This window comes from Schistocerca piceifrons, chromosome X (assembly GCF_021461385.2).
Source record: "Schistocerca piceifrons isolate TAMUIC-IGC-003096 chromosome X, iqSchPice1.1, whole genome shotgun sequence".
Taxonomy (NCBI): Eukaryota; Metazoa; Arthropoda; class Insecta; order Orthoptera; family Acrididae; genus Schistocerca; species Schistocerca piceifrons.
The window spans coordinates 304422124-304435782 of record NC_060149.1 but is presented as its reverse complement, the minus strand read 5'-3'; the positions used below and the strand labels follow the sequence as shown (position 1 = coordinate 304435782).

Sequence of the window (13659 nt, the reverse complement as noted above, 5' to 3'; positions counted from 1 at the left end):
CTTCCGTTTAAGCACGATAATTCCCGCCCGCAAACGGCGAGAGTTCCTACTGCTCGTCTTTGTGCTTGCCAAACCATACCTTGGCCAGCAAGATTACCAGATCTCTCCCCAATTCAGAAAGTTTGGAGCATTATGGGCAAGACAGTAGCAGGGAAATGGGGGTGATGTGACACTTTTGATATCAAATGGTTCAAATGGCTCTGTACACTATGGGACTTAACATCTGAGGTCATCAGTCCCCTAGCACTTAGAACTACTTAAACGTAACTAACCTAAGGACATCACACACATCCATGCCTGAGGGAGGATTCGAACCTGCAGCCGCAACGGGCACCCGGTTCCAGACTGAAGCGCCTAGAATCGCTCAGCCACACCAGCCGGCCTTTTGATATCTAGTTGCTGTCAAATTCATATGCAGATTAATTAAATTGATCAATTAATTACTCCCAACGTCACCCAGTACCACCCCCACCCCCCGGATGATGTCATGTGTCTTCCTCAGCTAGCATGAGGTCGTCGCCCCCTCCCCTCCACCTCTACCCCTAACCCTCCCCCAAAGTTAAGGTCACGTTGTAGCTAGAGGAACGCACGCAATAACAGAAAAGTTCAGAAAAAAATCACTATTAACGAAAGCTCAGCAAGATAACTCCAATAAAACTACCAACCACAGCTGGTGGGCGTCCCCAAAATCTACTGTTGATCTGTCTATCTCGGTGTTACATTTTAACCATCGGAGTAAGTTTATAACCTAACCTCAGTTTCCAAATGGAAAGAGCGACTTGCGATCACATCGTCAACCCACTGGCTACTACCAAACTTACATCAGTGAGATAAATATAGCATACTGAACGAAAATTTCTATAAACGCTTGCTGTCGTAAGTATAGCCACTCAGTACGTTAACACAATACGTAGGTCTCATGAGCAGTATATGTCATAAATGAAAAGAAGAATAAATGGAATATATTTATTACGAAAATTTGAACCATTCTCAAAAGAGTTGTGTCCTTTTCTCATAAGTACTGCAGTTTCATTTAGTTGATGGCTAGAAGGGTAATGTTTCATTTTCTTGTTTCGGGCTGTAACTTGGATGTTACACACCGGAAGGTCTAAGGAACTAAAGAAAATGTACATATTCGAGACATACTGCCACCTAGATCACTTTGCGTTTCTTGGACAGTATTCAGCATCATTTGGTTCTAGAGGAAATTATTGTCAACAATTTGCTGGTCAGCAATTCGTAAGAAAAGAGTTTTTCATATTGATCAACTGAAGAGTGATGTGCGAAAAGCTAATCGCCTAAGAAAATGTTCTCCAGCGAAAAACTGAAAATGAATTCAACAGGCCGGACAATTACTATCGGACTAGTAATAAGAATACGACGCTCATAGACACCTCATATGCATCCTAGAGCCAAAACTCGTGGGTGCTCTATTGCTGAAGACACATAGAATGTAAGGAATAGAAATTTTATTACAGAGCCGGGTTGTCGCTTACATTGTTGTTTAGTTTTACCTATAAAAGTCTGAGAAGAATTATTCATACAAAAATGTATGTGACTGATCTTTTCAAGCCGGCCGGGGTGGCCGAGCGGCTCTATGCTCTACAGTCTGGAACGGCGCGACCGCTACGGTCGCAGGTTCGAATCCTGCCTCGGGCATGGATGTGTGTGATGTCCTTAGGTTAGCTATATTTAAGTAGTTCTAAGTTCTAGAGGACTGATGACCTCAGCAGTTAAGCCCCATAGTGCTCAGAGCCATTTGAACCATTTCATCTTTTCAAACACAGAAACAGTGTATACATTATAGTTATTGTCGAGTGCACACTGGAGTGTTAAATAAGATTTTCTAGAAAATCCATTGGTCATAAAATGTTTTCTTTCTCAAGAAACATCAAAACAATGTAAAAAAAATCTGAAAGAAATGTTTGGATTTTCAAAGACGGCTAACACATAAAGCAATAATTACAAATTTAAGACATTGTATTGGTGTTAGATTTTTCAGTATTTTAATCGAATGTCCCGTTATCTAAGAATGAGAGTAAGTAGTGTTATTCCATAAAGTCTCGCGACTGCAGCCGGATACCGTTGACTTCTTGCAACGATATTTCGGCTGACAAACATTCAGCTATATTCAGGTGAATGTTTTGTACTGGTGTTACTCGTTTTTCCTTTAATGTTATTTCATCCCCAAGGCCTCATATTGGCAAGGGGTGGGCTGCAAACGGTAGAATACTCCGCTCTTCAGCCATTGGTCATAAAATGTTTTCTTTCTCAAGAAATTAAAGGCATCAGCGCTTCCCAAGCCATATCCAGCGGAAAGCTGCCATTACGATAAATAAGACCTTCGGCTAAACGTATTTCCACCGATTCCTTAATAACTGGATCCCAGAAGGATCTAGTTGAGGTCAAGATGTCCGTGACAAAGTAATCCATGGAATGTCCTGTTGAGTTACTGGGCTGCGAAAAGAGAGTGTTGCGAACATGTTCAACGCATCTTTCATGCACTGCGCGCGTTGTCGGGCCACAGAATCCTTGCCACACTGGCAAGGTATTCTGTAGATCCCAGCCTTCCGCAATCCTAGATCTTCCTTCGCCGAACCGAGAAGAGCAAACGTCTTTGTAGGTGGACAGAAAATTACTTTGACATGTTTTCTTAAAATTCTGGCTAATTACGACGAAATAAAGCTGACTTACGGGAGGAACGCCCAGGACTTGAACCGCTCCTCCTCCTCTTGATGTTGTGAGTGGCCACGTTTCTTCTTCCTTAAAGCTGTACTAATCTGAGGTGAAGAATATCCATCACCTTTCAATACCATTTGTCGGTGTTGCTCCTTTGCAAGGTTGTCTTTATCAGACACAACATGTGTCTGGTGCACCAATGTTCGATGAACAGCCGGCCGCGGTGGTCTCGCGGTTCTAGGCGCTCAGTCCGAAGCCGCGCGACTGCTACGGTCGCAGGTTCGAATCCTGCCTCGGGCATGGATGTGTGTGATGTCCTTAGGTTAGTTAGGTTTAAGTAGTTTAAGTAGTTTTAAGTAAGTTAGGTTTAAGTAGTTTAAGTTAAGAAGATGTTAAGTCCCATAGTGCTCAGAGCCATTTCTTTTTTTTTTTGTTCGAAGAACAACAGAAGTTTGCAATATGTGGTGGCAGCTAGAAGCCCGAAAATACAAATCTGCATGTGTAGGCTTACGATAAACGGAATGCCCCAATGATCCATCCACTTTTCGTCTGACCAAGACGTCCAGAAATGGCAGACAGCCGCCCTTCTCCACTACCACAGTAAATTTTATATTCTCGTGGACAGAATTCACATGCTACTACTTTTATAGACGAGGAGCTACCGTCTATGACTTCTGTTGAGGACTTTAAATTATTCTGGGAACCGTAAAAATATTTGTTCAGTTTGGTGAAGCTAACCGAGAAGTTTCTTCAATATATAAGCAGAGTCACTGACATGGAAAACACAACAGCAACATAACGTCGAAAGTTGTTCACTATTATAGGCATAACCGCCATACAGCATCTTATTCACTGTGAACAGGCACAGATTTACGTCTTGAAATCAAAAATGTTCAAATGTGTGTGAAATCTTATGGTACGTAACTGCTAAGATCATCAGTCCCTAAGCTTACACACTAGGTAACCTAAATTATCCTAAGGACAAACACACACACCCATGCCCGAGGGAGGACTCGAACCTCCGCCGGGAACAGCCGCACAGTCCATGACTGCATTGCCTTAGACCACTCGGCTAATCCCGCGCTACGTCTTGAAGAACACCATCATCATGAATAACGGATGAATACTGATAATGGCTGATAATGGCGATTACAGCGTCAAAGGCTGACTTTAAGTAACTGGATACAATTTTTTTGGCCGTTGCTATAACCGTTTCACCAAATGTTAAAAGTAATTGAGAATTCGACACTGTCAAGTCACATTAATATGATCACTTGTGAAAAGCTTGAATAACCACCTTTTGCATCGCACACCGCTACAAGACGCACACGAAGAGAATCAGTGAGGTTCTGGAAGATACCAACAGGGATGTGGAGGCATGCCGACTCGAGGGCGCCGCGCGGGGTTAGCCGAGCGGTATCAAGCGCTGCAGTAATGGACTGTGCGGCTGGTCCCGGCGGAGGTTCGAGTCCTCCATAGGGCATGGTGTGTGTGTTTGTCCTCAGGATAATTTAGGTTAAGTAGTGTGTAAGCTTAGGGACTGATTACCTTAGCAGTTAAGTCCCATAAGATTTCACACACATTTTAACATTTTTGACTCCAGTGCCACGGACAGCTGCCATATGTTTCTCGGCTGAGGACCCATGGCGAGAACAGCCCGATGAATTTAGTCCCACATATTCCTGATTGGGTTTGAATCCGGAGAGTCTGGTGGCCAGGGGCGTACGTAAAGTCATCCTGGTGCTCTTCGAACATGGTGCATTGTCCTGCTGGTAGATGTCATCGTGCCCAGGAAAAGCATGCTGCACGTGACTGTGGACATGGTCACAAAAGACAGATACATACTTGTGTTGATCCATTGTGCCTACCAGAATGACGAGATCTCCCAGGGAGTGCCACGAAAACATTCCTCAAACCATTAAGGTCCCTCCTACGGCTAGTATCCTTCCGACGGTTGTTATAAGGTGTTTGCTGTCAATCTGATGATTCATCTGAAAAGAGCACCCATCACCACTCAGTAGGCGACCTGTTACGGTATTAGACTGCAAATTCGAGCCTTCGTAGACGATGAACAGCACTGAGCATGGTTTCATGAGCCAGGCGCCTGCTGCGGACGGCCAAGCTTTGCAACGTTCGCTGTATGGTAGTTGTGGAGACCCTGACGGTACACCTTCATTCACCTGGGCGGTCAGTTGCTCAACAGTTGCACGTCTATAAGCCAATACACAAGCCGGCCGGTGAGGCCGAGCGGTTCTAGGCGTTTCAGTCTGGAACCGTGCGACCGCTACGGTTGCAGGTTCGATTCCTACATCGGGCATGGATGCGTGTGATGTCCTTAGGTTAGTTAGATTTAAGCAGTTCTACGTTCTAGGGGACTGATGACCTCAGATGTTGTCCCATAGTGCTCAGAGCCATTTGAACCATTTGAACCAATCGACATCTCCGCAGCCGTTGTTCACCCCTGCCGTCTATGGCCCATAGAGTACCACAGTTTCCTCAGCGCCGGTGTTAGATAGCGTCATTTTGTCATGCACGATATACTTCAAGTACAACGGCACGCCAAGAGTTTACAAACATAGCCGTTTCGGAAATGCTCCCACCAGTGGTCATGTCCTTTTGGACGTCAGATAAATCGCTACGTTTCCACATTACATCGACTGCACTGTTTTCTGCGTCCTCCGACACGCTTTATTACCCTCCACCGCTAGTGGTGCCACCTGGCGTCTGTGAGTGATTACTTCACGTTGAGGCAGAACATAGACGGTGGTCACATTAAGGAGGAACGTTGATGAAAAACACACTGTTTCAAACATGCACCAAATCCAAAGTTTTGAAGGTACGGCATTGAATTTTGTACCATGCTTTACGTGAAAGTAACACATTTACGTAAAAAATCCTTTCATTATATATATTTAACTTTTTTTAATGAAATATTAAGTTTTATTTTTTTTTAAAAGTATGTTCCTTTTTCTCAGGAAGTGTTCAAGAGATTTCTACAAAAATCTTCTCTCATGAGTTTTTTGGAAAAGGTGAAATAGAAGAATTCTCATAATTTTTTAATTATAATTCCACAAGTACAATTTTAAATACGTGTAAAATTCCAAGCACTTTGCCCCATATCTCAGCTTTCAATCAGAATTTCAAAATTTGCTCTTGAGACAACGTTTATTAGGTTTACAGAAATTTGTGTACAAAATTTCATAATTCTAGCATTCATAGAATCTGAGGAAAAGGTACAGAAACTTTAAAAAACGAACTTTTCAGGAAAGTTCAACCTAGCTTTCTTCCTTGTGTCACTTCTTCAGAAGGCACCACATTTGTACTCTGGGTCGTCTTTCGCTTCAACGCTTCTCTTCTGGTTTCTTGTTGTCTGTCTTGTTTCCTTTACCAGGTCTTCAACTGACTTTTCAGCTGCAGAGACGCGATGTAAATCTATTTTTCTCAGGATGTCTTGAGTAAAATTTCCTATCTTGAAGCCCATGCTTTCTAATACCTTCATCCTCCCGACGTTCCCATAATTAAATACAATAACTGCGTCATAAGTTGCAATTCTGACAACTGTAGCAGATGCAAATGTGTTTTTAGGGCATCGTTTCCATATGAGTGAATATAGAGACTCATATGACTTTTAGGTTTTGCCATGAACTCACTTTTTGAGAAGTGCAGGATCGGCCAAAGATAATCTATGAAACCAAAGAGTATGTATCACGGCTTGCTAGATGTATCCCACACACGTTTGGTTGAAAGTAATACACAGAATCGTTGTTCACTGAGCTGGTATTGAAGTGCTGCTTCAAAACGTGGGCGTGGCAGTGAAGCCGCGTCACACTTTTAATTAATTTTCAGGCACTTCGGATGCGATTTCAACATTGAAACTTTGAGAACATATTGTCCATGAGTTGCACTAACAAATAAAAAATAAATCGAAAATTAACACATTTGGTCAATTTCATCAACGTCCCCCCTTAATCTGACTGGACTGTGCGTAATCGTCCTCGGCAGACAACACTATACGTTTTCAAACTGTTACTATGCAGCTTTTGTGTTGTCCGCTCGTTGAAGACGTGCAGTTTTATAAGCTGAGGTGGGCCATGGCCTTTTTCGAGAGACCCGACTCTAAATGTCCATTGTCCGCAGTTCGCTTCGCAATTTCCCGCCGGAAATTGGTTGAGATGGATCTACATTCACAGACAACAGCAATTCCTCCAGGGTTTGAAACCTATTTTCATTGACAAATCGTAACAGCCGTCTCTGGTCTCTGAAGGTTGGAATCTTTTTACACCCACCATTTTTGTACCACTGTTTTTGGCTACAGCTGTCTGTCCGCGTTGATACACAAAGAAACGGGGTAGTATCATTTATGGTGTGGCGACGGGCATGTCTATGCCATTCTTTCATGTCTCCGCATTGACCCTTGTTTCTACACTAGTTCCATACAACCGACTGGAACCCACAAAACACTTTACCGCCATGCCTTACGCCAGCGGTGGAGGGTCACATGATCACCTGCTATCAGATGTACACCTAAAACGACTCAAAGCGACCGGTGTATCCTTTCAAGGAGGTGACTGATATTTTGTCCAATGAAATTATTCCCAGTTATTTACGATTTTTTTCGAGAATTTCCAAACCTTCTACGCTCTCTCATCGGTGTTAAGGGATGTCGTTTCGAATCGTTATTTGCTGCAACCTAACATACACTCCTGGAAATTGAAATAAGAACACCGTGAATTCATTGTCCCAGGAAGGGGAAACTTTATTGACACATTCCTGGGGTCAGATACATCACATGATCACACTGACAGAACCACAGGCACATAGACACAGGCAACAGAGCATGCACAATGTCGGCACTAGTACAGTGTATATCCACCTTTCGCAGCAATGCAGGCTGCTATTCTCACATGGAGACGATCGTAGAGATGCTGGATGTAGTCCTGTGGAACGGCTTGCCATGCCATTTCCACCTGGCGCCTCAGTTGGACCAGCGTTCGTGCTGGACGTGCAGACCGCGTGAGACGACGCTTCATCCAGTCCCAAACATGCTCAATGGGGGACAGATCTGGAGATCTTGCTGGCCAGGGTAGTTGACTTACACCTTCTAGAGCACGTTGGGTGGCACGGGATACATGCGGACGTGCATTGTCCTGTTGGAACAGCAAGTTCCCTTGCCGGTCTAGGAATGGTAGAACGATGGGTTCGATGACGGTTTGGATGTACCGTGCACTATTCAGTGTCCCCTCGACGATCACCAGTGGTGTACGGCCAGTGTAGGAGATCGCTCCCCACACCATGATGCCGGGTGTTGGCCCTGTGTGCCTCGGTCGTATGCAGTCCTCATTGTGGCGCTCACCTGCACGGCGCCAAACACGCATACGACCATCATTGGCACCAAGGCAGAAGCGACTCTCATCGCTGAAGACGACACGTCTCCATTCGTCCCTCCATTCACGCCTGTCGCGACACCACTGGAGGCGGGCTGCACGATGTTGGGGCGTGAGCGGAAGACGGCCTAACGGTGTGCGGGACCGTAGCCCAGCTTCATGGAGACGGTTGCGAATGGTCCTCGCCGATACCCCAGGAGCAACAGTGTCCCTAATTTGCTGGGAAGTGGCGGTGCGGTCCCCTACGGCACTGCGTAGGATCCTACGGTCTTGGCGTGCATCCGTGCGTCGCTGCGGTCCGGTCCCAGGTCGACGGGCACGTGCACCTTCCGCCGACCACTGGCGACAACATCGATGTACTGTGGAGACCTCACGCCCCACGTGTTGAGCAATTCGGCGGTACGTCCACCCGGCCTCCCGCATGCCCACTATACGCCCTCGCTCAAAGTCCGTCAACTGCACATACGGTTCACGTCCACGCTGTCGCGACATGCTACCAGTGTTAAAGACTGCGATGGAGCTCCGTATGCCACGGCAAACTGGCTGACACTGACGGCGGTGGTGCACAAATGCTGCGCAGGTAGCGCCATTCGACGGCCAACACCGCGGTTCCTGGTGTGTCCGCTGTGCCGTGCGTGTGATCATTGCTTGTACAGCCCTCTCGCAGTGTCCGGAGCAAGTATGGTGGGTCTGACACACCAGTGTCAATGTGTTCTTTTTTCCATTTCCAGGAGTGTAATTCGTTACGTTCAGAACTGTGTGAATTCTCTTGGTCTGTTTTGTTATGGTTACCGCTTTTACATATTTACGCTTTTGTGTGTTATGTTACGGGCTGTAAACTTTTCGTTTGTTTCAAACTGTGTTACTCTATTAGTTGCAGCGAGGCAACATGAACTGTTTCGTGCCGGCCGCGGAGGTCTAGCGGTTCTAGGCGCGCAGTCCGGAACCGCGCGGCTGCTACGGTCGCAGGTTCGAATCCTGCCTCGGGCATGGATGTGTGTGATGTCCTTAGGTTAGTTAGGTTTAAGTAGTTCTAAGTTCTAGGGGACTGATGACCACAGATGTTAAGTCCCATAGTGCTCAGAGCCATTTGAACCATCTGAACTGTTTCGTCTGAAGGAGCAAAACATTGCTATTTAAAATCGCATTAAATTACACGTGATAAAAACATAATGCTTTATCTGTGACAGTTCGAGCACACTTGGAAATTTAGGTATTGGAAGATGTGGGGAACGGTACAGCCTGTCATACTTATGTCCGACTAGGTGCAGTGTTCTATTTACCATATGCTAATAACAGAACAGGGGTGTAAAGACTTTTTAGTACCGTGGGCGGCAAATCCCTTACTGTGACAACTTACAGGCCGCAAGTTCAAAAACATCGTGGCTTGAGATAATTTGTTATTCTTAATTGGCATCTCCCTGCCACAATACTTTCAAGACTGGGCGCAAAATATCTTAGTTCGACAAGGGCCCTCCATTTCGAGAGAAAATGAAAGATGAGGAAAAAAAAACCATTACAAGAGCGGCCGGTGAGATCAATAGCGGGCATAATGTTGTCAAGCATCGCTACAGTAGAAGTACACACGGATTCGTTCAGATTCATAGCCATCTTCATTTCCTATTGTGCGTTGTGATGAGAGTTTAGACGTCAATTTTTCAGATGAGAGACTACGCTCCCATCTGCTCTAGGCATAGTACATTTTAACGTATTGTTCCCAAAACAAGATTCTTCCTCTACTCACGTGAATAAATGTGTTCTCTGTTACAGAAAGCCAGGCTGGCAAGGATTAGAATAGCGAAGGCGTCGTCGGGAGCAGCGTTTGTGAGCAAAAAGAAGGCGGCGGAGGCCCGGCTGGCCGCCCAGGAGTCAGGCCTCGAGATGGACGACTCGTACCACCAAGAGGACATCTTTGAACTACAGCATCACCATCTCCTGCGCTGCCTCGAGAAAACGACTGTGAGTACCATTTTAACTGTTCGCAGTAGCGTAAACACTCAGCACACAGCTAAGAGTTTTGATAACCTGATAGTAAACGACAACAATCTCACTCAACACTATATTTTGTTTTATGGCAAAAAGAGGCATAAATTTTTCATGGCTCATCGAGAATGCGGGAGAAATTAGCATCTCTGTAACAAGGAATATCACGATACGGACCTCATATACTACTGGCCATCAAAATTGCTACACCAAGAAGAAATGCAAGTGATAAACGGGTATTCATTAGACAAATATATTATACTGGAACTGACATGTGATTACATTTTCACGAAATTTGGCTGCATAGATCCTGAGAAATCAGTACCCAGAACAACCACCTCTGGCCGTAATAACGGCCTTCATACGCCTGGGCATTGAGTCAAACAGAGATTGGATGGCCTGTACAGGTACAGCTGCACATGCAGCTTCAACACGATACCACAGTTCATCAAGAGTAGTGACTGGTGTACTGTGACGAGCCAGTTGCTCGGCCACCATTGACCAGATATTTTCAATTGGTGAGAGCTCTGGAGAATGTGCTGGCCAGGGCAGCAGTCGAAAATTTTCTGTATCCAGAAAGGCCCGTACAAGACCTGCAACATGCGGTCGTGCATTATCCTCCTGAAATGTAGGGTTTTGCAGGGATCGAATAAAGGGTAGAGCCACGGGTCGTAACACATCTGAAATGTAACGTCCACTGTTCAAAGTGCCGTCAACGCGAACAAGAGGCGACCGAGACGTGTAACCGATGGCACCCCATACCATCACGCCGGGTGATACGCCAGTATGGTGATGACGAATACACCCTTCCAATGTGTGTTCACCGTGATGTCGCCAAACACGGATGCGACCATCATGATGCTGTAAACAGAACCTGGATTCATCCGACAAAATGACGTTTTGCCATTCGAGCACCCAGGTTCGTCGTTGACTACACCATCGCAGGCGCTCCTGTCTGTGATGCAGCGTCAAGGGTAACCGCAGCCATCGTCTCCGAGCTGATAGTCCATGCTGCTGCAAACGTCGTCGAACTGTTCGTGCAGATGGTTGTTGTCTTTCAAACGTCGCCATCTGTTGACTCGGGTATCGAGACGTGGGTACACGTTCCGTTACAGCCATATGGATAAGATGCCTGTCATCTCGCCTGCTAGTGATACGAGGCCGTTGGTATCCAGCACGGCGTTCCGTATTACCCTCCTGAACCCACCGATTCCATATTCTGCAAACAGTCATTGGATCTCGACCAACGGTAGCAGCAATGTCGCGATGCGATAAACCGCAATCGCGATAGGCTACAATCCGACCTTTATCAAAGTCGGAAACGTGTTGGTATGCATTTGTCCTCCTTATACGAGGCATCACAACAACGTTTCACCGGGCAACGCCGGTCAACTGCTGTTTGTGTATGAGAAATCGGTTGGAAACGTTCCTCATGTCAGCATGTTGTAGGTGTCGCCACCTAGTGTGAACGCTCTGAAAAGCTAATCATTTGCATATCACAGCATCCTCTTCCTGTCGGTTAAATTTCGCGTCTGTAGCACGTCATCTTCGTGGTGTAGAAATTTTAATGGCCAGTAGTTTAAAAAATCATTCATGCGAGGTGCCAGCCCCAGCAACCTACCTGGCACGAACATTTGAGCCATAATTCTGGTAGTATGCAATAATGACCGGAAAGCACAGCTCTTTAAAATTCGTGTGCGCAGGTTGTTTATCAAACGCTCCGCCCCACTGCTGTCACCTAATGATCGAGTAAAAAGTATTGTACAGTGGACAAACAACCAACCGGAGTCCTACTACTTGCGGGATGATGAAAGCGAGAGAAGACAAGGGCGAGGCCGACATATCTGCCCAACATGTTTTAAGATCTTGTTCGGGAACACACATTATTGTACGCGTAAAATAAGTAGGTAGCCTAATATAAGTACGTAACACCACTGTCACGCACATATACATTTAATGTTTTAACAGTTTTCTCGTACTCATATTCTGCAGCTTTGTAGGATGGTTCTTATTAAGGTTTAAAAACTCCCGGAGAGACGTAGATGACGCTGAAACGAGTAATTTAATAAAAGCCACACGGGTCCGCAAAAGTCGGGAAACACTCCAGATGTGCATGGCAGATGTTGAATATGTGACGTCACAAGATGTCGTTCCTCGCTGCAAGTGCAGCGGTTGAGCATGTCGATCGGTCACACCTGATCATCCCAACCCACGTTTAGTATTCAAGTCGGTGTGGCTCCCGGCCTACGTGCACGACTGTAGTGCGTGGGGCTCCGGATTCGAGCCCTGCGCATAACACGCAGTATTTTTTGGCACTGGGTAAGATACATTGGTGTCTCTCTCTCTCTCTCTCTCTCTCTATTCGTTTAGTCGGTTCCGACTCTTCGTGACCCCATGAACGAAATCACGCCACTTTTTCCTGCCTTGCACTTTCTCCCGTAGACCTTCCACGTTGGAACACATTGCTTCTGTGATGCCATCGATCCATCTCATCCTCTGACGTCCTCTTCTTCTCGTTTCTTCAATCTTCCCCAGCATTAATGTTTTTTCCAGCGAGGCATGCCTTCGCATTGTGTGTCCAAAGTAGGTCAGCTTTTGTTTTAACATTAGACCTTCCAAGGAGAAATCTGGTTTTATTTGCTCCAATATTGATCTGTTGGTTCTCTTTGCAGTCCATGGAACATACATCACAACTGGAAAGACCATATCCCTCGCAATACGGATCTTTGTTGCTAGTGTTATATCTCTTGACCTTATAACCTTGTCAAGGTTTGACATCGCCTGCCTACCGAGCAACAGGCGTCTCCGGATTTCATGGCTGCAGTCGCCATCAGCAGAGATCTGGGAAGCAAGATAACTGAATGTGGTCACTATCTCCATGGTTTCTCCTGCTATATCCCACGAATTGGTAGGTGTTGATGCCATAATTTTCGTTTTCTTCACATTCAGCCTAAGACCGGCATTTTCACTTTCGTCTTTCACCTTCAGCAAGAGTGTTCTCAATTCTTCTTCACTTTCTGCCAACAGGATCGTATCATCCGCGTACCTGAGGTTGTTTACATTTATTCCCGCTATTTTAATTCATGTTTCTCCTTCATCTAGCCTCGCATTCCTCATAACATGTTCTGCATACAGATTGAATAAGTACGGTGACCGTATGCAGCCTTGCCGGACCCCTTTCTGAATCTATCCATTTCGTTGTTCCATACATAGTTCTCACCGTGGCTTCTTGGCCAAGGTATAAACTCCGTATCAGATGAACGAGGTGATCTGGTACACCCATGTTTTTCAGTACGTTCCATAATTTGTTGTGATCGACGCAGTGAAAGGCTTTGGCGTAGTCAATAAAGCAGAGGTACACATCTCTCTGGAATTCTCTTGCTTTTTCCATAATCCACCGAATGTTAGCAATTTGATCTCTAGTTCCTCTTCCTTCCCTAAATCCAGCTTGTTCTTCTGGTAGCTCTCGATCTAGATATTGGAGAAGTCTATTTTGTAAGATTTTCAACATGACTTTGCTAGCATGTGAGATAAGTGCGATAGTTCGGTAGTCTGAGGATTCTTTAGAACTTCTCTTCTTTGGAATGGGGATGAATACTGATCTTTTCCAGTC

At 45.5% G+C, this 13659-nt stretch overlaps 1 protein-coding gene across 1 annotated transcript in view; it reads left to right on the top strand.

The window, feature by feature from the left end:
* LOC124722325 (potassium voltage-gated channel protein Shal) overlaps positions 1–13659 on the top strand; it is a 980926-nt gene that overhangs the window by 611991 nt on the left and 355276 nt on the right. Inside the window, exon 3 of the mRNA XM_047247502.1 lies at positions 9834–10022. Coding sequence (XP_047103458.1) covers positions 9834–10022 — 189 coding nt within the window. The remainder of the gene's footprint in view (positions 1–9833; positions 10023–13659) is intronic.